This window comes from Nerophis lumbriciformis, linkage group LG02 (assembly GCF_033978685.3).
Source record: "Nerophis lumbriciformis linkage group LG02, RoL_Nlum_v2.1, whole genome shotgun sequence".
NCBI classification, from domain to species: domain Eukaryota; kingdom Metazoa; phylum Chordata; class Actinopteri; order Syngnathiformes; family Syngnathidae; genus Nerophis; species Nerophis lumbriciformis.
In genome coordinates, this window is record NC_084549.2 from 44,325,799 (window position 1) to 44,352,434 (window position 26,636).

The window sequence follows — 26,636 nt, forward strand, 5'->3', positions numbered from 1 at the left end:
GAAACACACACAGTTAGCAAAATTGTGCGTAAGCAAATAGAAAAAACTGTAAGTAGCAAGAAATATTTTAGTCTTGAATAAGGCAAAAGAACTTCTGAAACAAAAGTGACTCTTGGTGTTACCATACCCGAGTTAGTATGTAGAGATATAAAAAAAATTATAAAATAATTCATTAACAGTACTGCATAAAATATCTGTTCTAATAATACATACGGCTGGATATAGAGAACACACAAATGCCTTGTTAATTAATTCTCAAATATTGTAATGTACTCAAACTGCAAAAATCATGTACAAAGCGAACAATAACGGACTGCCCAGAAGTATACAACAGTTTTTCTCTAAAAGAAAATAAAAATACAATGTCAGGAATAAACTGAACCTAAAGCATTTAAATACACGCACAACTTTGAAATAATTTAATGTATCTGTATGTGGGATTCAACTCTGGAAGGGGTTGAGTAAAGAATTTAAACAATGTATTAGCATGAGCTAATTTAAGAAAGACTACAATCAGATGGTGTTTAAAAAGTACACTAAAGATAAGTTACTATCATTTACTCATTGTGGAGCTGGGGTAAAAAAAGAATATTAATTTTTAATTAATGTACCAATGATTGTCACACACACACTAGGTGTGGCGAAATTATTCTCTGCATTTGACCAATCACCCTTGATCACCCCCTGGGAGGTGAGGGGAGCAGTGAGCAGCAGCGGTTGCCGCGCCCGGGAATAATTTTTGGTGATTTAACCCTCAATTCCAACCCTTGATGCTGAGTGCCAAGCAGGGACGTAGAAACTAGATTATCTCTTGCCGTAGTTAACTTTTACGGCTAATACCATCGAAGCATACAGAGGTGTTGTTACTACGCTAGAAAAAGAGTTCCTGAGTGTTCGCTCTTAGAATAACAATGTTGCTGCAGTTGTTATACAGGTTATGGAACATAGATTAAGTATTGTTGACGGTTTTTGAATGTATTTTAAAGTGATTTAGAGGTAGAATTGATTACACCTATTAGCCGCATTGCAAGCCACCAAGAACGAGCCAATTTGTACATGTTAGAATGCAAAAAAACCTTTTTTTTCTCTTGTCTCTCATAAGGATTGTTGACGATAGGCAAAATTCCCAAAAAAGTGCAGTTCCCCTTTAAGCTCCCCAGTTCATTCACACCAGTAGATTCCTGATGGCTCACCCTTTCAGTCGTGTTTATCTCGTCTGCTATGGCTCCACTCATGCTTCTCAGTCCTGGGGCTCTGTTCCGGCGCTGCCTTGTAGTGATAACTGTTTCCTCAGCACACCTTTTGTGTGCTATTTCTGTTTTTCCAAACACCTTTCGTGTGCATCCGTAGTTATTTTTCCTCACACCTGTATGAGTGCACTTTTTGTTATTCTTATTATTATTTCTTCTCGGTGTTGGGGTCTTACTCCGGCAAAGCCGATTTACTGGCCAACATGTACTTCGCAGAAAAGGAACGCCTCCACTTCACTTCACAAACTTTGTTCAGAACTTGACAATCAGAACCAGCTGCTGCGTAATTTGCCGGCCGCCTTCCAGATGCTGTTGACCAATGTCGCCATACTCAGCCAGCGTGATAATAAGATGAGCACTGTGACTCACGCGGAAGGAGGCCACTTCTGCGTTCAACTGTTCCCTCGACGGCCACATCTAGCCATGTTAAAGAGATCATTAATCTTTTAGGGGTATCTGTCGAATATCATGACCTCAAACAAGTATTGAGTAAAGACCCAGTCCCTTCCCCCATATTGTGTTTGATTGTTCCATTAAACTCCTCCCAGGGGCATCGTTACCTGTGGCAAGACTCTATAATGTGTCATGTCCAGAAAAGTCCGCATTAAGTGACTATATTTTCTCATCTCTCGCCTCGGGTCTCATTTGCCCCTCTTTCTATCAATTGGGGGCTGTTTTTTTTCTTCCGTTTTCTTTCAGTTTTTACCCCTCTAGAGTATTTTGAATATTTAGTTATGCCATTTGGCCTCACTAATGCGCCTCTGGTTTTTCAAAGTCTAATTACCGATGTTCTCAGTGAAATGATCAATCAATTCTGTTTTGTGTACCTTGATGACATTCTTATCTTTTCCAGAAATGTCCAAGAACATGTCCGCCACATCCATCTTTTCTTACAGCAGTTATTGGAGAATCGGATATATGTCAAAGCGGAGAAGTGCAAATTTCACTCGCCATCGGTGTCATTTCTGGGTTCACTGTGGCATACTTGCCAACCTTGAGACCTCCGAATTCGAGAGTTGGGAGGAGGGGGGCTGGTTGAGGTGGGGGTGGGGGGGTGGGGGGTTTGGGGTTTGGTGGTAGCGGGGGGTGTATATTGTAGCGTCCCGGAAGAGTTAGTGCTTCAAGGGGTTCTGGGTATTTGTTCTGTTGTGTTTACGTTGTGTTACGTTGCGGATGTTCTCCCGAAATGTGTTTGTCATTCTTGTTTGGTGTGTGTTCACAGTGTGGCGCATATTTGTTACAGTGTTAAAGTTGTTTATACGGCCACCCTCAGTGTGACCTGTATGGCTGTTGCATTCACTTCTGTGTGTGTAAAAGCCGCATGTATTATGTGACTGGGCCCGCACGCTGTTTGTATGGAGGAAAAGCGGACGTGACGACAGGTTGTAGAGGACGCTAAAGGTAGTGCCTTTAAGGCACGCCCCCAATACTGTTGTCCGGGTGGAAATCGGGAGAAATTTGGGAGAATGGTTGCCCCGGGAGATTTTCGGGAGGGGCACTGAAATTCGGGAGTCTCCCGGGAAAATCATGAGGTTTGGCAAGTATGCACTGTGGAGAAGGGCCATCTCAAACCTGATCCTGCCAAAATCCAGGCAGTGGCCGAGTGGCCATTTTCTACATCAAGAAAGCACTTGCATAGGTTCTTGGGTTTCGCTAACTTCTATAGGCGATTAATCCGCAACTTTAGCAGCAAAACTGAACCCTTGACAATCCTCACATCCACTAAGGTACCTTTCCAGTGGACCCCAGACGCCGAGGCCACCTTTTCTTTGCTGAAACAAATGTTTACTGAAGCACCAAATTTTAAGCACGTTGATCCTGCTTGACAATTTTTTGTCGAGGTTGATGAATCGGATGCAGGAATTGGAGCAGTTCTGTCCCGGCAATCCCTGGTCGACCAGAGGCTTCACCCTTGTGCCTTCTTCTCGCATCGCCTCACAGCACCTGCAAGAAACTATGATGTGGGGAATAGAGAGCTGCTGTCCATCGTTCTCGCGCTACAGAAGTGGAAGCACTGGTTGGAGGCAAGTGCCACGCCATTCCTGGTCATCACAGATCATAAAAACCTGGCATATATAAGGACTGTTCAAAGACTTAACTCCCGCCAAGCACGTTTGTCACTGTTTCTCACATGCTTCAACTTCTCTATTACCTACAGACCTGACTCTTGCAACACCGAGCCCAATGCGCTTTCCAGAGTTTATAGACCTGCTGCAGAGAAAACCACTCCGGAGATTATCATAGCTGTGGCTCAAGAGATAGGAGCACTACAATGGGATTCCAATGCCGCCTCCAAGACCAAAGACCATGACAACGTTCCTGCAGGCAAGCTATTAGTACCAAATGAACTGAGATCTGAAGTCCTGCAGTGGGGACACGCGTTCAAAGTATCGTCTCATCCTGGCATGAGGCACACTCTGTTTTTAGTCTCACAGAGATTCTGGTAGCCCCCGATGAAAAAGACAAGGACTTTATGGACGCCTGCAAGGCCTCTCATCGCCCTCCAGCTGGTCTACTCCACCCTCTCCACATTCCGTCACGACCATGGTCCCACATCTCCTTAGATTTCACCACAGGCTTTCCAGCTTCCCGGGGCAACTCCATCATACTCAATGTGGCTCCCTTCATTCCCCTATCCAAATTACCTACTTCCCTAGAGACTGTTCATCTTCTGGTCAAGCACGTTTTCGGCATACATGGTATCCCTAAAGACCTGGTCTCGGACAGGGGACCCCAATTCTCATTCCAATTTTGGAATGCATTTTGCAAGGCTTAGGGAGCCACCCGCAGCCTTTCATCTGGTTATCATTCCCAGACCAACGGCCGGACGGAGCGGACTAATTAGGACCTGGAGGCGGCTCTCCGCCGTGTGTGCCATAGGCACCCTTCGTTCTGAACCTCCCATCTCCCTAGGGTGGAGTATGCTCACAATTCCTTCACCTTCTCAGCCACAGATATGTCTCCGTTTAAAGTTGCCTACGGTTACCAGCAGCTTTGGTTTCTTTCTCTGAAGTCAGAGATCGCCCTCAAATCCGCCGAGCTCATCTGGTTTGGCGGGATATAAAAGCGGCTTTGTCTCGGACGGCTTTCCGGAACCATAGGATCGCGCATGATCACAAAATACCAGCCCCGAATTATCAACCTGGACAAGAGTTATGGCTGTCGTCTCGGGACTTACCATTGGCTGGCTCCTCCAGGAAGCTTTTTCCCAGGTTCGTAGGTCCTTTTAACATCAACAGGATCATCAGGCCTGTGGCGGTCGAACTCCACCTGCTTCCATCCATAAGCGACACCCTCCAGCCAGTTTCCACCAGTCTGCTGTACCCTCCGTTAACGCCTCCTCCTCCTCCGTGCATGATCGGCGGTCACCCAGCGTACACTGTGAAGGTCATTTTAGACACCAGAAGGCGGGACAGGGGAGTTCAGTATGTGGTCGACTGGGAGGGCTACGCTCATGTAGAACCTCCATGGGTCTCCAGCTCTAGTATCCTCAATCCATCCCTTGTGTGTGTCTTTCACTCGCTCCGTCATGAAAAACCAGGTAGGCTGCCAGAGATGAGGGGGGTTAGTTTGTGCAGTGCCAGGTTTCTGGTTTACAGAGGCGCAACCACCTGCGTGTACACCTGATACTCATTAATTCCTCACTGCTTAAGCTCTCCAGTTCATTCACTCAGCACCAGTAGATTCCTGATGGCTCACCCTTCCAGTCGTGTATATCTCCTCTGCTTTGGCTCCACTGACGCTTGTCATTCCTCTGCTCTGATGCTGCCGTGTAGTGTTAAATGGGAGGATGGATGGATCCAATACCAAATACTGTGGTTACAAGGGCAGTATTGGTCATATCAATATTAATACTGATACATCATATTTTCAAGATCATTGAATGATTAAACTTAAATCCCAATTATAATCAGACAAAAACAAAGGATGGCGATGTAACAAAATCAATTGAATGTAAAAATGATTTTGTACTATTGGCTCTAATTTAGTATGAATGGAGGAGTTCAAGTACCTCGGGCGCCTTGTTCACGAATAAGGTAAAAGTGAGTTGTGAGATCACCAGGGGGATCGGTGCGGCATATGCAGTGATGCGGACCCTGCATCGGTCAGTTGTGGTGAAAAAGGAGCTGAGCCAGAAGGTAAAGCTCTAAATTTTACCAGCCAATCTAGCCTCCTATCCTTGCCCATGGTCACGAGCTTTGGGTTATGACCAAAAAGACAAGATCACAGGTACAAGCGGCCGGAATTAATTTCCTCCGTCGGGTGACGGGGCTCTCCCTTAGAGAGAAGCTCTGTAATTTAAGAGCCATTCAGAGTAAAGCCACTGCTCCTCCACATCCAGAGGAGCCAGATAAGGTGGTCTGAATGCCTTCCAAATGCCTCCCTGGGAGGAGGCCACGGAAGAATCACAGCTGGCCTGTGAATGCCTCGGGATGCCCCGGGAGGAGCTAGACAAGTAGATTAGGCTGCTGCCCCTGCGACCCAACTACGGATAAGCGGAAGAAGATGGATAGATAGATGGATGGATGGGCTCTGATATAAATCCATTGGTTTTTGCCCTTAAAGCCCTCCTGTGTCCAGAGACTTATTTCCTGAGTTTGGAAAAAACAACAACAAAATATTTTTTGATGATAAAAAATATTGATTTGACCACTGTATTATCGACTGTACACTAAAACTATATTGCTGTTGACATTTGTATCAATACGCCCACCTTTGTTTACATACAAGAGCTCTAGCTTAGCGGTCAGCATGGCTTAGTGTATCCTCCCTCATGTGTAATGTAGCATGTCTAGCTATTTTTCCTCTTCCAGTGATAATGGACTTGTAAGAAATGTTGTTTATTTGCTGCCATGGAGGCAAGGATTACTGACTTTGTGGATTTGCATTGAGGAGGTACAAAAGCTGCTAACGAGGACACTATATTGCATTGAGAACGTGTTCATTCGCTAGACGCTGGCAAATTTTCATCAACGTGCATTATCACGATACAATGATAGTAGGACTGCACAATTAATACAATTTTAGTCTTGATCCTGATTTCGACAGCTACAATTAAATGAGGGTAATCTTTGGCGATATTGACATTTAAAAAACAGACTCTGCTGCTTTTCAAACCAAGTACGTTCTATCAGTCGCCAGGGGGGGCGATTGATAGACAGTGGACTCAAGTGAGAAGGAGTAAGAGTGAGTGACAACAGAGGTTTTTACCGCTTGTTCCTCTCACGCACATAAGTATATATATATATATATATATATATATATATATATATATATATATATACTTGTCCAGGGTGTACCCTGCCTTTCACCCGAGTTCAGCTAGAATAAGCTCCAGCCCCCCGCCGTCCCCCCGTGACCCCTAAAGGGACAAGCCGTACAAAATGAATGGATAAATTAGGGCCCATTAATCATGATTAATCACCGGTTAGTATTTGCTTGCATAAATAAAATGTGCTTATGAAAATACCCCAAATGCAATTTGGTAGTCAGAATATCACAGAGGAACATTTTGAAATGTTTTACTGATGGTAGAAAAATGAACATACGGCAGTGACGTATAGAGCCGAAGCGCATGATGTTGAGTGTGTCAAAACGCACACACAAAGTGCATACAAGCAAAAATATCGTGGAGAGGAAGAATGGCAAAAAAACAACAATTCTACTTGTTAATAAAGGGGGTACGTGAAGTGCAATATGGGAGTATTTGGGCTTCAAAACGAACAATAAAGGTGACACTCTAAACAGGGAGGCGCCGCGCTGCAAAGTGCTGCTTTAAAACACGCCTCGCCACGTGGCGATTAGTATTTCCAACCTTGCTTCAAACTTAGGTAAACATTTAAATAATAAGCATTCAGATCTGCTCAAGGAGTTATGAAGAGTGACAAGTGATAATGTAGTTGTTACAACTTTCCTGCTGATGGGCTCCCATGCAGACCGTAGTCGAGGAGAACAGGGGAGACGTTCCCTCCAGGGCCGACGTTTTCGTCGGGGGTAACACCCTTCACTTTAACCGGCAATGGGTCCTGCTAAGCTACGCTTTCGGGGTGGAATGATGAGGCCGTCGATACGTGATAATCTTTATTATTAGTTTTGCGTGTTGTGTGTGATATCCTAACAATGTGTACAATTCATAAGTGGACTATATATTACCAAATCACCAAATGATTCCAGAGCGAAGCGCACGCTGCTGCTCACTGCTCCCCTCACCTCCTAGGGGCTGAACATGGGGATGGGTCAAATGCAGAGGACAAATTTGGGGCTCAACATGGGGATGGGTCAAATGCAGAGGATAAAACAGAGGACACAAGTGTGTGTGTGTGATAATTGTTGGGACTTTAACTTTATATATATATATATATATATATATATATATATATATATATATATATATATATATATATATACACATACTATACATAACCATGGACACATGCGATCATTTACTGCACATTCATTGTATCAATTATCCTCCCTGTGGCATTTGGTATGTTTTCAAACATGCAAGAGACATCTCTCATTTTAGAAGCAGTCCAAAGTGCATCTCCAGCAGAACCCACTTTCTTTTTCCTTTTTTTTTTAAGCGCCCAAGGAAGAGAGGCTGCACTCACTGTGCTCATGAAGCCAAAAAAAAAGTATACTTCAGGAAGTTATTTTAACATAGGATATGTTAATAATATATTTCCTAAATGAAAAAACAAAGAGCATTAAAAAATCGCCAACATATACCAAAACGCATCAATTGAATTTGTTTTAATCAACACCTTAAGTCACCCAGCATGTAGCTATAACATTTTAAAAATATGTTGCTGACGGACCATTCAAATATGTCGACGCACACACGTATGACGGAGGATTCTCTGTCAATCAGCAGCATGAGCACCATTTGTATGTCGGTTTGCACGTACTTTTCAGACGTGCTAAATAAAACGTTAAATAGTCTTTGAAATCGGTGATAGGTGTTGATAAATCACATTACTCGTGCTGTATAATATATTTACACCTTCTCCTCCCAGTATTGTGGGCGTTTTGTTGATCAGCATATATTGTGCTTTTTAATGAAGACAGAGACACAAATTGGATAGCACGCCGATTCTGCTCACCTAACAGACGCAATCCACTTTGCATGCATTTAGTAGACCAGCTTTGCGTGTGCTATCAAGTTTGCACATGTTTTAGTGCACGCAAACCTTTAGTAAATCAGGCCCTACGTTTTCTAAAATGCAGCATTGAATATCAAAGGTAATATTTGGAAACACAGTCACAATGCTGAACCAAGTCTCCAGCCTGGACTTTGGGTTTGGATTTGGTTATGTGCGTTTGGTGCATAATAACACAATGCAGTTTCAAAAGTCTAGATACTGTTTCAAAAAAGGTGCTATAGGATTTTCTGCAAAAAAAAAAAAAAAATGCCGCTATAGCGAGTGTGGGTGGATGTGCTTTGCATGCAAATAGACTCTCAGAGAAAGACAAAGAGCTGGAAATTATAAAAGCATTGTGGAACTTGACTTCAGATGTTGATTTAAAGGGCCTCACTTCAGAACTGATACAGTAACCAAGAGATGAGCCAAAATGTTTATTTTTAAATGGCAAAGAGATAGTTCTCTGTCACACAAATTATTAGTTTTTTAGTCGTGTCTTTCATTTATTTGAAATTTGATCCAAGAGCAAGAGAATGACTTATGTTTGGCCACTGAAGCCCAAAAGGGAATAGTAGAAGTTTGCTTCTTGCAAAAGCTCAGGAATGGAGACACAACTTGCCAACATTTGGCTTACTCGCACTAATGAACCTCAAGGACCGAGGGACTTTTATTTGCCTTATTTTTGGACACATTTTTTTGAATGTCAGACGGGGCATTTTCAAACTTGCTTTATTGTGACTTTATTGTGGTTGAGGATCCAGGTTCTGGTGCCGAAGTAGTTTTGGAAACAACCGAGTCATTGGAGAACTACAGAACTAAGTAAGCTTGTGGAGTGGACCCATTGTGATGATATTCAATAGTTGATACCAAATATGACTAAATGTTTAGTGTATGGGCGTAGTAGAAGCTTTACCATGAATGCATTATCAATTTTAGAATCAAACTAAATCAAACTGCCTCTTAGTAAAACAAGGTTAGATTTGAAAACATATACATGTCTGTTGATCAGAATTAAGTCGTTAGCTTTTTTTGTTACAGTATTATAAATGTATAGTGACCTGTACGCAACTTTTGACCACATGTCCATTATACTGAGGGATTTGTATCTTTTACATTTTAACTAATGCAGTAGCAATTCCCGGTATTGGTATAGGCATTAAACGATACCAATTACCAGTACTGTTGTGTGTGGCAATAAATAATCTTTTGTTTAGTAATAAAGTCTATTTTTGTTAATTTGACATTTAATACTGAGCTGATAAGTATAACTGTGCTGTGCAGTTGTTATATCTTGTTTTCTTACAATTCTGAGTCTCATTTGGAAGTATTCATGCTTTCACGTTTGTCTTAAGTGTGTTGTCATAGTCAGGAATTAGTTTTTGCTAATAAAGTGAATGTCCCAGTCTTGTCTTTTGTTGCGTCATACAAAGTGTTTATACTGTAAGTGTTGTACTTATTATACACCAGTTGTTTGATTGTAAGGCACATTTTAGATTTGTTTTTTTGATAACTAAATTTAGAGCTGTGAAATTGCCATGTAAAGTCGGCAATGCTATTTAGTAGCATGAATATGGCACTGAAAAATAATATAAACGCAACACTTTTGTTTTTGCCCCCATTTTTCACAAGTGGAACTCAAAAATCTCAAACTTTTACTATCTACACAAAATATCTATCCCTCTCAAATATTGTTCACAAATATGTCTAAATCTGTGTTAGTGAGCATTTCTTCTTTGCCAAGTTAATCCATCCCACCTCATAGTTGTGGCATGTCAAGATGCTGATTAGACAGCATGGTTATTGCACAGGTGTGCCTTCGGCTGCCCACAATAAAAGGCCTCTCTGAATTGTGCAGTTTTATCACACAGCACAATGTCACAGATATCCCAAGTTTTGAGGGAGCGTGCGGAATGTCCACCAGATCTGTTGCCCATGAATTGAATGTTCATTTCTCTACAATAAGCCGTCTCAGTACATTTAACCGGCCTCACAACCACAGACCACGTGTAACCACACCAGACCTCAACATCCAGCAAGTGTACCTCCATGATCGTCTGAGACCAGCCACCCAGAGAGCTGCTGCAACAATTGGTTTGCATAACCAAATCATTTTGAAGCTCATTTGCATGCTCGTCGTCCTCATCTGCGTCTCGACCGTACTGCAGTTCGTCATAATAACAGACTTGAGTGGGAAAATGCTCACATTGGATGGCGTCTGGCACGTTGGAGCGGTGTTCTCTTCATGGATGAATCCGTGTTCTCACTGTTTAGGGCAGATGGCAGACAGCGTGTGGGAGAGCGGTTTGTTGATGTCAACGTTGTAAATCGAGTGGCCCATCGTGGGGTTGGGGTTATGCTATGGGCAGACGTATGTTACGGACAACGAAAGCAAGTGCATTTTATTGATGGCATTTTGAATGCACAGAGATACCGTGACGAGATCCTTAGGCCCATTGTTGTGTTAATCACCCGAGACCATCACCTCATGTTGCACCATGACAATGCACAGCCCCATGTTGCAAGGATCTGTACACAATTCCTGAAAGGTGAAATCATCCCAGTTTTTGCATGGCCTGCATATTCACTGGACATGTCACCATTGAGCATGTTTGAGATGCTGTGGATCAGCGTATACAACAGAGTGTTCCACTTCCTGCCAATATCCAGCCAGCAACTTCACACAGCCATAGAAGAGGAGTGGACCAACATTCCACAGGCCACAATCAACAACCTAATCAACTCTATGTGAAGGAGATGTGTTGAACTGTGTGAGACAAATGGTGGTCACTCCAGATACTGACTGCTTTTCTGACCCCCCCAGACCCCCATTAAAGCAAAACTGCACATTTTAGAGTGGCCTTTTATTGTGGGCAGCCTAAGGCACACCTGTGCAATATTCATGCTGTTCAATCAGCATCTTGATATGCCACACCTGTGAAGTGGGATGAATTATCTTGGCAAAGAAGAAGTGCTCAATAACACAGGTTTAGACAGATTTGTGAACAATATTTGAGAGAAATGGGTCTTTTGTGTATATAGTAAAAGTTTTAGATCTTTGAGTTCAACTAATGAAAAATGGGAGCAAAAAAAAAAAGTGTTGCATTTATATATTTGTTCAGTATACAATATTAATCACCACATAGCTTGTAAAGTGAAGCCTTACTTTTGAGGGCTTTCTATCAGGCATGTTTGCTTTGTTGACATGGAAACTGAAACATTACCGAGGCAGTACGCTACGACTACACCTGTTTGCTTGCCAAGTGCTTGAGTCAAAGGTGTGACGTCTTGTAGAGTTGGAATAGCCGGCTTCAGTGTTTATGTATGGTCAGGTAAAACAAGGTTTTGGTTTGTGCAACATTATGTCATGTTTCATAACCGTATGTAAAAACAGAACATGAAGTTGTTGAATTTCAGGTGTTTGTTTCATTTTGTGCTGCGATAGACGTGCACATGCACAAGCTATCAAAGAATATTTGTGATGTTGCATGGGCTCCGGTTAGTGTGCACTGATTTTACAGATAATGTATATTGTACATCTAATATATCGCTATATTGATGAACACAGGTGTAGTGTTGTCAGTTAGCTATGTTTGTTTCTTCATACGCATGACGGTCGGTGAGTGTGGTTTAATGTTTTTTTAAAAACTCCATTCATATTAATTCGATTTTTTTTAAAACACTGGAGCGAGGAAAATGTGCCTTTTTCAAAATACATTTTAATTAATTAATGAAAAAATGATTGCAAGTATTTCTTGATTCACTTCTTTAATTGGATACATATGGTAACTGAAGTATAAAGGAAAACAACAACAAATTTTATAACACAATTACAAAACTCCGGATGAAATGTTATTATAAAATTAAAAAAAATAGGAAATTGAATACACATTTAATAAAACAAAATGTGAAATATAATTTAGATCTGCCATTGTAGAATTGTCCTGATTGTTTATTGTTGGTGAATACCCCAGGGAAGCAGTTTTTCAAAGAACTGGAAACAATATGTAAGATGGTTGACTGAGCTCTGCAACAACGTACATTTCATTTTTACTTTAACTGGTCATGTGTATAAAGACCTACCCCATGTTAGACACAATGTCAAAGCTAAGGATTTGTGGTGTCCAATGAAAAATATAATTTTATAGACTGATTCAAATGTTTGATATTATTGTCTTCTGACCATGAGATATTTTATTATACCCCAAAGATAATTTTATTTTTCAGAAATGGCCAGCCTGTATTAAAACATGCAGAGCTGATACAAGTCCCAGTGTCCCAAATTATTTGGACACAGTTGCCAACGGTCTGCAGGCATACACAGAACAAGTTTGAATGTAACTCAATTTACTTTTCAAAAATCACAATATTAAAAAATAGCGGGCTGCCACATACAGTTAGAAATCAAAAGTCTATACTGAAAAAAGTCTTATGATCTATTAAATTGCATCAAGTTAGAATGATCAGCAAATGATGAGAGCCAGAGAATAAGGCACAGTAAGAGCCATGGATCGGGAAGTAACTCCTGCAGTGAAGCAGCAGGTGACCTTTTTGTGACCTTTAGATATAGTATTCATGTGGCGTTGCACAAATGTAAAGTTTTAAGATTATATAAACGTGTGCACTTGTTTTGGTATTACACTATAGGCTTTATCTACTAAAGTTTTGCATGTATTAAAACATGTGCAAACTTGATAGCCTACGCAAAACTGATCTTCTTAGATTGTACGCAGATAATTTTGTCTCATAAGTGAGCAATATAGAGAGTGCAATCCATTTAGCGTGTCTTTCTTCATGAATAGGCAGAACATAGGCTGAATATTAGAATGAGGGGGCGTGGCTAAGATGCACACGCAGTAGTTTGCCTCTGCAGTAACTCCGGTGAAAACGGCAAGATTTAATTCAAATTCTGCTTTTTTTTCCATTAAAACTGACAACGCTTGGCCAACTATATGCATGCCTATCACTCTGGGTGAGTTATACTCTGTCAAAACATAGATAACAACGATTATGCCCAGGACACGAAGAGGGAAGCAATCAGAGTCACCTGTGGCCGTAAATGAGCTCGAGGCTAGCGCTGAGATGGCATCGTCAACTTTGGAGAAGTTGCTGGATAAGATACTCACTGAACAAACGCTTTGACATGCTTGAGGAAAAGCTTGAGGCGCTTACAAACAAGCAGACGGCATTGACCAACAGATTGGAGGACATGGAGCAGCAAGGTTCCGACCACGAGCGCTCCAACAAAAATTGACTGAAACGCGGAAGAGCAATGAGAAATTGGCAGCTAAAATAGACGAATTGGAAGGGCGCTCAAGACGTAATAACATACAAATAGTCGGGATCTCCAAACAAGTGGAGGTGGACCGCGCGCACTGTGTCCCGCTCGCTCGCCATGGTGACGGCAAGCGCCCCAGGAGCTGATCTACGACGGCCTGCGCGTGTTCCTGTTTCCAGACTACACGGCCGAGGTGACAGCGCAAAGACGGGCCTTTCGAGAGGTAATGAACATGCTGCGGGAGAAGGAGATCAAGTTTATGCTACGTTTTCCAGCTCGCCTGCATGTGGAGTGCAATGACCAGGTAAACATGTTTACCTCTCCTACAGACACTAAGACCTTCGTTATAAAACATCTTAGTGGCTAACCATCAGTAACGGGTCTACCACACAAGGCTTATAATAAGCATAAAGCAGAAATACACTTTTCCACTGAGGTTTATTTCACCGAAGGACGCAGGATATCAAAAAGAAAAACACTTTGCTGCCGAGCTATTGCTTGGAGCAGTGAACGCAACTCCTAGCATGCGTCCTGCGCCTGAAGACGGGCGTAGGGGACTTTTGGACTGGGGAATCGACCAACACGACGTCTTATGGACAACATCACAATGGAGATTTCACTCTAAAACATTGAACTACACACGGTGGGGACAGAGGGAAAGGGGAACAATGGGGTGTGAGTGTTGTGTATGTATATGTGAATCTGAGCATGAATGTGGAGGAGACAGATGCACAATCATATTTCAACTTACCAATTACTAAGGTTTTTTTTTCATGTAAAGATAAAATATCCTAAAAAACTTTAATGTCAAATTGTAAGAAAAAAAATCACACTAGTTTCATGGAACGTCAGGGGCTTAGCCAAAAATATCAAAGCAGGGAAGGCTTTTTCACACTTAAATTCATTAAAAGCAGATGTTTTATTCTTACAAGAAACACATCTCTGTAAAGACAATCAACACAAACTCAAAGCTAGCTGGATATATCAGATTTATCATGCACCCTTTACTTCACAAGCTAGAGGTGTAGCCATTTTATTTCATAAAAATGTGCCTTTCATACTTACATCAAAAATAATTGACCTTAATGGAAGATTTATTTTATTAAATGGTCATATTACATCCTACCCAGTAACTTTTTTGAATATCTATGGACCAAACACTGATGACTCAAACTTTTATCATAGAGTCTTTGGTCTACTTCCTGATGATAGCTCCTCTCATATCTACATTGGTGATGATTTTAACTGCCTTTTGGATCCCACTTTAGATAGATTGTCAACTAAATCTCATGTAATTGCTAATTCATTCATTAAAACCATTAATAATCTTATGAGATCAAGAAATATCATAGACATATGGAGAACAAAACATCCTAATAAAAGGGAGTATTCATTTTACTCCGCTGTACAAAATTCTTACACGAGAATCGATTCCTTTTTAGTGGAAGCCTCTGCCCTCTCCAATGTCAGTAATCCTGAGTACCACAGTAGAGTCATATCAGATCACAGCCCTGTGAGTCTGCAGATCCAAATTGATCTCCTTAAAATCAAACAAAAATGGAGATTTAATCCACAATTATTATTATATGAAGATTTTAAAGAGTATATGAACAAGATTATCCAAGATGTTCTTGAGGTGAATGATAACGGAGAGGTCTCAGACTCCACATTGTGGGAAGCCCTTAAAGCTAATGTGAGAGGATATATCATTTATTTTGGAAGCTCAAAACAAAGAGAACCAAGAAAAAGGCAGAAAGAATTAGAAAAAGAAATTAAAGAAATGGAAGAAATTCATATAAATTCTCTTTTGCAGTCTGACTACAATAAGATGCTGAAACTGAACAATGAATACAACTCTCTTCTTCACAGGGAAGTATCTAAATTCTTACTGAAAAATATACAAAAACATTTTGAAATATCTGATAAACCACAAAAAGTTCTGTCTAGACAGGTCAAAAGGAGATCAAGCCAAAGCTGCTATCCACAAAATATGCCCGGAAACAGGTGAAATATGTACAGATTTGCAGGATATCAACAATGTCTTTCAATACTTTTATTCAGAATTATATAAATCTAGTTCAGCTATATCGGCTAATGATTTAAATGTTTTTTTTACTCCATTAAACCTACCTCAACTGAGTCCAAATCATCAGAATTCTATAGACAATACTATTTCAACTGAATAATTGGTAAAAACACTGAGATCTTTCTCCGTGAATAAAAGCCCTGGTCCAGATGGATTTGGTGCGGAGTTTTATCAAGCTTTTAGTGAAATACTGTCCCCTATAATACTTAGAATGTTAAATGACTCTTTCTTAAACAACAAACTCCCAAGCTCCTTTCATGAAGCCCATATTTGTATAATACCAAAAAAGGGAAAAAAATCCACTTGATCCAGCCAATTATAGGCCTATCTCACTGCTCAATCTAGACCATAAGATTCTAACTAAGGTACTCGCAACAAGGTTAAGCAACCACATAACAGAAATTATTCATCTGGAACAGGTCGGTTTCATCCCGGACAGACCTTCTTTCGGTAGGTTATTGAACTTGTTGTACTCGGACTGCACAGGAAACAAAAAGGCAGCTGTCCTGACTCTGGATGCTCACAAAGCTTTTGATTCAATTGAGTGGGCTTATCTACCGTATTTCATGTTCTCAATTATTCGGGTTTGGAGACAATTTTAAAAAATGGGTTAAAATAAATAATTTATTTTGCACCAAAATCATATGTCATAACCAATAATGTAATACCAGATAGTTTTGAATTGCATCGCGGCGTGAGACAGGGCGACTGCCTTTCGCCCTTACAATTAATTTGGCCCTAGAACCACTGGCTATTGGTTTAAGAATGAACTCTAATATTAAAGGATTTCCAGTGGGCACATCAGAGAGTCTCATCTCACTTTATGCAGATGATGTACTTGTTACACTTACTGAGCCAGAAATTGCATTACCACTTCTTTTAGAATATGTAGACTCTTTTGGTAGAATATCTGGTTATAAAATAAACCGGTCCAAAAGCGAGCTTATGTTCCGAGGAGATAATGTTAAAATCAGTCAAAACCCAGTTAAAGTTGCAGAAAACTATATATCCTATCTCGGTTTAAAAATATCTAAAAATTATGAATCATTACTAAAATTGAACTTTACTGAAGCCTTTGAGAAACTGAAAGGGTGTATTGAGTATTGGAAGACCCTACCCCTCTCTGTGTTAGGTAGAGCGAATGCTATCAAAATGATCACCCTGCCAAATGTATCTATCTTTTTCAAAATTTACGAATTCTAATTCCTGCAGATTTTTTCCAAAAACTTGAATCTTTAGTTCTAGATTTTGCGTGGGGATATAAAAAACGCAGAATATCCAAAAAGCACTTATTCAGATCTACAAAGGAAGGGGGACTGGGTCTTCCAATGTTCAAAAATTGTTACTGGGCATCAAATCTGAACGCATTGACCTATTGGAAAGTGGGGTACGCAAATAATCACTCAATTCTGCTTCCTTGTGGCTGAAATTAGAACTGCAGTCATTAGTTAAACCTTACACATCATTGCTATCTGTACTTTTTACTAAACCAGTCTCTTGGATTAAATCAACAAGCCATAGTGTAGTAGTAAGAAATTCTATCAAAAGTATTTCTCACATTAAAAAAACAATTGAATATCTCCAATGTAACTATGTATTCACCAATGTGTCACAATCATGCATTTATTCCATCGATAACGGACAGAATTTTTTTAAACTGGTACTCAAATGGAATTAAATGCATAAAAGACATTTATTTCGAGGACAGGTTTGCGTCATTTGAGCAATTGGGAATCTAATTCACTTTGTCCCAATTCAGTTGGTTTCGCTATTTGCAGGTAAGAAAATTTATTAAAGAAAACATTTCAAAGTCCATCCATCCATCCATTTCTACCGCTTGTCCCTTTCGGGGTAGCGGGGGCTGCTGAAGCCTATCTCAGCTGCATTCGGGCGGAAGGCGGTGTATACCCTGGACAAGTCGCCACCTCATCGCAGGGCCAACACAGATAGACAGACAACATTCACACTCACATTCACACACTAGGGCCAATTTAGTGTTGCCAATCAACCTATCCCCAATTTGGCTTATCGCCAAGTTTGCCAGCTGCTTCATTATGCCCATGACATCAGCAGATGGTGTTAAAAGAGCATGGAAACAGGAACTAAGAACAACAATACCCAAACAGCAATGAGAACGGACATTCTCTCAAATTCACAATTGCTCAATTAACAGCAGACATAGGCTCATGCAGTTTAAAGTGATTCATCGTTATTATTACTCCAAAGTCTTATTACACAAATTTTATTCTGATACATCTCCACTTTGTGATAAAAGTAAATCAGCTGAAGGATCAATGTCTCATTCGTTTTGGGAATGTCCAATTATTCAACCATTTTGGTCCAGCATCTTCTTCTTTTACTCGGGGGTATACCAGAGAAAACTTGTCCCTGACAGGGATATAATCTTGTTTGGGTGGTCTTCAGAATCACAAAAACTTCCAAAATATTTTACAGCTGTGTTGCTGCTCAAGACGGTCTTGGTCAAAAGACTTATTCTCAAAGAGTGGAAAACCCCATCTTCACCCAACTTCAGGAACTGGTTAAATGAACTTGTGAATGTAATGACTCTTGACAAAATAAGATTTATAAACTCTACAAATATGAATAAATGGGAACTAACCTGGAAACCTTTACTGACATATATTGAATCATTGCCGTATCTTTTTTGTAGTTTTATTCCTTTTTTCTGATTGTTATTATTTCTTGTATTGATCCCACACTACTATTGCTTTTTTGTGTCACTTTTGATATGGTTTTGTCACGGTTTACTTACTTTTTTTTGTGACTTTTTATTTATTATTTTTTGCATCTGATCAAGCCCTGTGACTTTCTTCTTTTTTTTTAAGTGTGAACGCTGGAGAGGTCCTCGGGAGGTGATCTTGGGATCACTTCCTGAGTATCCTTGATGCCGAGGAATATTCATCCATCTTGTTATGCTCTGGATAGCCTGCTGATCCTGAGCCAGAGCAGGATGGATGGATATATACAATATCTGGGTATTTATTCTAGTAATGTCTATACTGTAAACCTTGAGTTGTTAAAGTCCAAGTGCACCTCTCTCCTCAAGTGTGCATGTGAGTGTGTATGAGTGGATGTGTGCCTGTATGAAGGGTCTGTGTGAGTGTGATTTTAACTGTACAATTCAATAAAATATATTTGCAAAGAAAGAATGGTCAAAATACTGGGAGAACAAAGTGCACATTTTTTTGTGTGTGTGATTTATCAAGGCTGAAACTGTCCTGCGGCCACTCTTTTGTGTCTATATTTAGTACATCTAAAAAAAGGACATGCTAACTGGCATTTGTGCAGATATCTGTGAGAAAAGAGGTGATCTCGCTGCAGCTCCCGTTCTACATATGCTTGTCAACACATATAGGTTATCTTAAATAAAAATAATAGACCATATCATTTATTCACTCCAAATACTTTATGATTTTATAGCTGCTGGAAGACTAAAGGGGCTGAATAAAACTAATTTGATTGATGCGTTTTTGTGTATGCTGGTGTTTGTGTTTAATGAAGTTGTTATTTTCATATACAAACCCCGTTTCCATATGAGTTGGGAAATTGTGTTAGATGTAAATAAAAACGGAATACAATGATTTGCAAATCATTTTCAACCCATATTCAGTTGAATATGCTACAAAGACAGTTTGATGATCAAACTGATAAACATTTTTTTTTTTTTGCAAATAATCATTAACTTTAGAATTTGATGCCAGCAGCACGTGACAAAGAAGTTGGGAAAGGTGGCAATAAATACTGATAAAGTTGAGGAATGCTCATCAAACACTTATTTGGAACATCCCACAGGTGTGCAAGCTAATTGGGAACAGGTGGGTGCCATAATTAGGTATAAAAACAGCTTCCCAAAAAATGCTCAGTCTTTCACAAGAAAGGAGGGGGCGAGGTACACCCCTTTGTCCACAACTTTATGAGCAAAAAGTCAAACAGTTTAAGAACGTTTCTCAAAGTGCAATTGCTAGACATTTAGGGATTTCAACATCTACGGTCCATAATATCATCAAAAGGTTCAGAGAATCTGGAGAAATCACTCCACGTAAGCGGCATGGTCGGAAACCAACATTGAATGACCGTGACCTTCGATCCCTCAGACGGCACTGTATCAACAACCGACATCAATCTCTAAAGGATATCACCACATGGGCTCAGGAACACTTCACAAAACCACTGTCACTAAATACAGTTTGTCGCTACATCTGTAAGTGCAAGTTAAAGCTCTACTATGCAAAGCGAAAGCCATTTATCAACAATATCCAGAAACGCCGCCGGCTTCTCTGGGCCCGAGATCATCTAAGATGGACTCATGCAAAGTGGAAAAGTGTTCTGTGGTCTGACGAGTCCACATTTCAAATTGTTTTTGGAAATATTTGACATCGTGTCATCCGGACCAAAGGGGAACGAACCGCAAAGTTCAAAAGCCAGCATCTGTGATGGTATGGAGGTGTATTAGTGCCCAAGGCATGGGTAACGTACACATCTGTGAAGGCACCATTAATGCTGAAAGGTACATACAGGTTTTGGAACAACATATGCTGCCATCTAAGCACCGTCTTTTTCATGGACGCCCCTGCTTATTTCAGCAAGACAATGCCAAGCCACATTCAGCACGTGTTACAACAGCGTGGCTTCGTAAAAAAGAGTGCGGGTACTTTCCTGGCTCGCCTGCAGTCCAGACCTGTCTCCCATCGAAAATGTGTGGCGCATTATGAAGCGTAAAATACGACAGCGGAGACCCCGGACTGTTGAACGACTGAAGCTCTACATAAAACAAGAATGGGAAAGAATTCCACTTTCAGAGCTTCAACAATTAGTTTCCTCAGTTCCCAATCGTTTATTGAGTGTTGTTAACAGAAAAGGTGATGTAAGACAGTGGTGAACATGCCCTTTCCCAACTACTTTGGCACGTGTTGCAGCCATGAAATTCTAAATTAATTATTATTTGCAAAAAGAAAGTTTATGAGTTTGAACATCAAATATCTTGTCTTTGTAATGCATTCAATTGAATATGGGTTGAAAAGGATTTCCAAATCATTGTATTCAGTTTATATTTACATCCAACACAATTTCCCAACTCATATGGAAACGGGGTTTGTATATGAAAAAATAAATTCTTGCAACGTTTATTTCTTTTGTCTGTAGGGCACGTTCGCATGTAGTGCCAGGGCACACTTTTGGCATGCTAAAAAATTGGATTCCATTGACTACTTCTAAAATGCCCTGAAAAAGTGGTACATATGTGCTGCATGTTTCAAAACTTAGCAAAACGCCAAAGGTAGCAGCATGATAACATGAATGTGCAGTATATTAAGTTAAATTAAAGTTAAAGTACCAATGATTGTCACACACACTAGGTGTGGTGAAATGTGTTCTCTGTATTTGACCCATCCCCTTGTTCACCCCCTGGGAGGTGAGGGGAGCAGTGGGGAGCAGCGGTGACGCGCCCGGGAATCATTTTTGGTGATTTAACCCCCAATTCCAACCCTTGATGCTGAGTGCCAAGCAGGGAGGTAATGGGTCCCATTTTTATAGTCTTTGGTATGACTCGGCCGGGGTTTGAACTCACAACCTACCGATCTCAGGGCGGACACTCTAACCACTAGGCCACTGAGTAGGTGTCTCCATGGTGGCAGCATGTAGTACACGCAAAAATCTCATTTGAATAAGGCAGTCTGCAACAGTTAACAATTGTACAAGCACTTTTAGGAGCTCACTAATAGTGCACATAATTTTATAGTTTGTACACGATGGTTAGCGCGCAGTATTTGGATCTTCGTAGCTCAGGCTGTGTGTAAAGGAAGGTGTTGGACTCCTAGTTACAGCTGACCCTGAACAGGATTAAATGAATGCATGCATGAATAGACATACGTTTAACAATCAAAATTCAACTGTAGAAGAAAAGAAACAAAAATATGCACACTCTACACATACTGTAGATGTCTAAGTTTAGATGCGAATGCAGAACCTCATGGCTGTGAGGACATGCTTACCACATGTTCTGCCATGCTGCACATTTTTCTTCAAGCTGTCCTGTTTGGCAGCTTAGTCATGCAGTATGAGTGATCTGTAAGCCTTATTGTGCCGGTATATCCATCCATCCATCCATGTTCTACCGCTTGTCCCTCTTGGGGTCGCAGGGGTGGCTGGAGCCTATATTTATGTAAAATTGGTAGAAATGAATGTTTTATTTTGATTTAAAGTATTAATTTGGAATAGAAATGGACAGTACCAGTTTTTAGAGGGGAGAGACTGAGGAAATAGAGAGAGAGATGAGTGGAGGAGACAGCCTGGTTTGGAAACCTAGAGATCGACAGGCAGAGTAGACAAGCAAAAAAATGAGACAATAACAGGAACATTAATACAGTGCGTATTAGGACCTGCTGGTTGATGAGATGTGTAGATGGGCAGAAGAAGAGAGAGCACGAAATAATCCACAAAACAGCAATATAAGTCTGACACAGAGTAATCAAATAAGTGACACTAGAAATAACAGCAGCACTTATACGGAGTGCAAGAAAGGCAGTGATAGAAAATTGTAATTACGGTGATATTGATAGCTACAACCACAATAGAGAGATAGGGATAGTGATTGTTCCTGTTCACATGTGTTCCTACATTAGAATCCAATACATATTCACTGAGTCTCTCCTCCAGCATTTGGAGGTTTATGCTCTCTGATCTGCCACTGGAAGTCCTTGATAGTTATCATTAGAGGAACGCAATATTGCCCCAATGATCCAGAGGACAGTGTGTGTCCTGACCAAAACCACTAGGGCATCTCATAACCCACAGAGACATCCCTCTATTCAAAGATATAGAAACACACCCATACTACTGAGAAAGCCGCAGGGTGGCATTTGGGCCATACAAAGGGGACAGATGCACCCCCCGCCAAAGCCCGCTACGCACAGCGCCAACAAGGCCCACTGGCCACGGACCAACCAGCCAGGAATATGCGCTGACACCCTGTAGCTAACCCACCACGCACCAGCTTGGCCATGCTTCACCTGACCTGCTCTGGCCTTCATAAAACCCTGTGTGTGTGGTGTGTGTGTGTGTGTGCGTGTGTGTGCATATGTGTGTCCTGTGTACTAAAAACAAGGGAGAGCTTATTCTTGTGTGAATAAAATAGTAGATTGATTGATTGATTGAAACTTTTATTAGTAGATTGCACAGTACAGTACATATTCCGTACAATTGACTACTAAATGGTAACACCCGAATACGTTTTTCAACTTGTTTAAGTCGGGGTCCACTTAAATTGATTCATGATACAGATATATACTATCATCATAATACAGTCATCATACAAGATAATCATCAGAGTATATACATTGAATTATTTACATTATTTAAAATCCGGGGTGTGGGATGTGGAGGGGGGGGGGGGGGGGGGGGTTAGGTTTGGTTGATATCAACACTTCAGTCATCAACAATTGCATCATCAGAGAAATGGACATTGAAACAGTGTAGGACTGACTTGGTAGGATATGTACAGCAAGTAGTGGACATAGAGGGAGATAGAGATCAGAAAGCATAAGAATAAGTATCTACATTTGATTATTTACAATCCGGGGAGGTGGGATGTGGAAGGGGGAGGGTGTTAGTTTAGGGTTGAAGTTGCCTGGAGGTGTTCTTTTAGTGCGGTTTTGAAGGAGGATAGAGACACCTTTTCTTTTACACCTGTTGGGAGTGCATTCCATATTGATGTGGCATAGAAGGAGAATGAGTTAACGTTTAACGTGGTTAGTGGAGCTCCCCCTGGTGTTGTGGTTATGGCGGTCATTTACGTTAAGGAAGTAGTGTGACATGTACTTCGGTATCAGGGAGGTGTAGCGGATTTTATAGACTAGGCTCAGTGCAAGTTGTTTTACTCTGTCCTCCACACTGAGCCAGCCCACTTTGGAGAAGTGGGTAGGAGTGAGGTGTGATGTGGGTTGGAGGTCTAGAAGTAACCTGACTAGCTTGTTTTGGGATGTTCGGAGTCTAGATTTGAGGGTTTTGGAGGTGCTGTGGTACCAGGAGGTGCATGCGTAATCAAAAAAGGGTTGAATGAGAGTTCCTGCTAGAATCTTCATGGTGCTTTTGTTGACCAGAGAGGAGATTCTGTAGAGAAATCTTGTTCGTTGGTTGACCTTTTTGAATACTTTGGTTGCCATTTTATCACAGGAAAGATTAGCCTCTAGAATGGAACCTGGGTAGGTGACCTCATCTTTCCTGGTGATAACAATGTCACCCACTTATAGTGAAGTCACTGACTTTCTTAAGGTTGATGTGGGACCCAAAGAGGATGGATTCCGTTTTGCCCAAGTGTATGGATAGCTTGTTGTCAGCGAGCCAGGTGCAAATTCTACAGAGTTCAGCACTGAGGATTTTCTCCACCTGTGACTTGTCCTTACCGGATACCAGCTGGGCCGAGTCATCCGCAAACAGGAACAATTCACAGTCGGATGCTGATGACATGTCGTTTATGTATATTAGGAACAGTAAAGGCCCTAATATACTGCCTTGGGGGACTCCACAGCTTACTGAGAGGGGTTGGGGGGGACACAGTGCCGTTCACCTCTACCACCTGTTTCCTCCCTTCCAAGTAAGATTGCATCCAGCTCGATGAGGTTTTATCAAATCCGATTGCTCTGAGCTTATCCAACAGATACAGATGTTAAAGTTAAAAGTTAAAGTTAAAGTACCAATGATTGTCACACACACACTAGGTGTGGCGAAATTATTCTCTGCATTTGACCCATCACCCTTGATCACCCCCTGGGAGGTGAGGGGAGCAGTGGGCAGCAGCGGTGGCTGCGCCCGGGAATCATTTTGGTGATTTAACCCCCAATTCCAACCCTTGATGCTGAGTGCCAAGCAGGGAGGTAATGGGTCCCATTTTTATAGTCTTTGGTATGACTCGGCCGGGATTTGAACTCCCAACCTACCGATCTCAGGACGGACACTCTAACCACTAGGCCACTGAGTAGCGCCTTTCCCCACCCCTTAACCCCTAGTGTGACTTGTGGTATTGTGTGGAGGTTCTGTTGTAGACCGTAGCGACGATACCCCACGCTGTATATTGTTTCTCCTCACTCAAACCGACAGTAATCCAGGCGGATTTTATCTGATGAATCAAGGGGCCACCAGTAGGCCCAAAGCAACCAACCACCCACCAAGAGGGGACCTTGATGTGCCCTGCAACAGAAAACCATGCACCCAAGGATCAAGGACAGCTAGGTCCCCAGAGCCCAATCATACAAACGTGGCCAATTCAACATTTGTCCTCAGTTTGTCTACATAATTTTTCTCTCTTTTGGCCCCTGTCTTTCCCCACAGTATTAGCACACTATCCTATTTCCACAATGTGGAAATCCAGTTAATCAACACGTTGATAAACGAAGGATTTCTCTCGTGTATTGATTGTAAGAGTTTCTTATGTCAGCAAATGCAGCTTGAAACAATCAATTAGAGCTGACAACTCTTGTAATGACTGGATTTTATGAACATAGCTTTCCTTTTTGTAAAGAACATCCGTTTACTTAGTTGTGTGTAGCTACTTATAACATTGGGTAGTTTTTTACAGCCATCTCAAACAATTCAACAAGCAGATCAGTGTACACATTTCTGAAGGACCGAAAGCTCCTGCTTGTCAATGACAATTAGTAAGTTTTGCTGTGCGAACTGCATTAAAAATCGTTTACGCTACAATTAATAAATTATCCGTCCATCCATCCATCCATTTTCTACAGCTTGTCCCTCTCAGGGTCACGGGGGGTGGCTGGAGCCTATCCAATCTGCATTCAGGAAGATGGCGGGGTACACCCTGAACTAGTCGCCACCTCATTGCAGGGCCAACGCAGATAGACAGACAACATTCAAACATGATAGTTAATAATTATTACGGTGAGAAGCCATTTGGGAGGTGTTCGGAGTAAAGCCAATGCTCCTCCACATCGAGAGGAGCCGTATGAGGTGACACAGGCACTGGGTCAGCCATTGGGGAAGTGTTCAGTCCGACTAGTACAGGAGGAGGCCTGGGGGAAGACCCAGGACACGTTGGAGAGACTTTGTCTCTCAGCTGGCCATGAGATCCCCAGGGAGGAACTGGACAAAGTAACCAGGTAGATGTAAGTCTGGGCTTCTCTGCTTAGGTTGCTGCCTCCGCAACCAAACCTCAGATAAGCGGAAAAAGATGGATGATATACGTTTTTTCAGATATTTAATTTTTTAGAAAAGCTATTGTATTTGTCAGCATTGGGAATAAGCGGTAGAAAATGGATGGATGGAGCATTGGGTGCCAGGTCAATATTTACTTAGCGTCAGAACAATCACAAATCAATCGTGTTCTGTATTTCAGGGGCATCCAGCAGCAGCTTTCCAGCTACAGAGAGACAGTGATACGGCAGGCCACGACTGCAGCCGGTTCAGCAGTTCACCGGGATGATGCTCCAACCTGCGGCATCTGCCAGAAGACCAAGTTTGCAGACGGTTGTGGGAACTTGTGTTCGTACTGTCAGACCAAGTTTTGTGCCCGCTGTGGGGGGAGGGTCTCCCTACGATCCAACACGGTGAGATACAGAGTGACCAATTTTATTGGTTTGTCTGTAAACATTTGAATCATACAATGATGCAAATATAAAATAAAGGGATTTTCACCCTTCTATGTTACATAAAAAACCTAGGAAAGCACTTTTTAGAGCTAGGCCTTACTTCTCAATTGTAGAAAAGCCTTGAATCCAGATTTTGATCCAGCACAGGCCCAAAATTTAAATCACTTGTTCCTTATCTTATTCTGACATTTCCTGAAAATTTCATTCAAATCTGCCCATTAATTTTTGAGCTACATATAGTGAAATGAAAGAGTGAAGCCTCTT

The 26,636-nt window shown here is 41.3% G+C and overlaps 1 protein-coding gene across 12 annotated transcripts in view; it reads left to right on the plus strand.

The window, feature by feature from the left end:
- Positions 1-26,636, plus strand: part of rims1a (regulating synaptic membrane exocytosis 1a) — a 255,428-nt gene that overhangs the window by 56,306 nt on the left and 172,486 nt on the right. For all 12 annotated transcript variants that reach the window (XM_072916356.1, XM_072916363.1, XM_072916368.1 and 9 more), the window contains exon 3: positions 26,120-26,330. In XM_072916356.1, the coding sequence (XP_072772457.1) occupies positions 26,120-26,330 (211 nt within the window). The remainder of the gene's footprint in view (positions 1-26,119; positions 26,331-26,636) is intronic.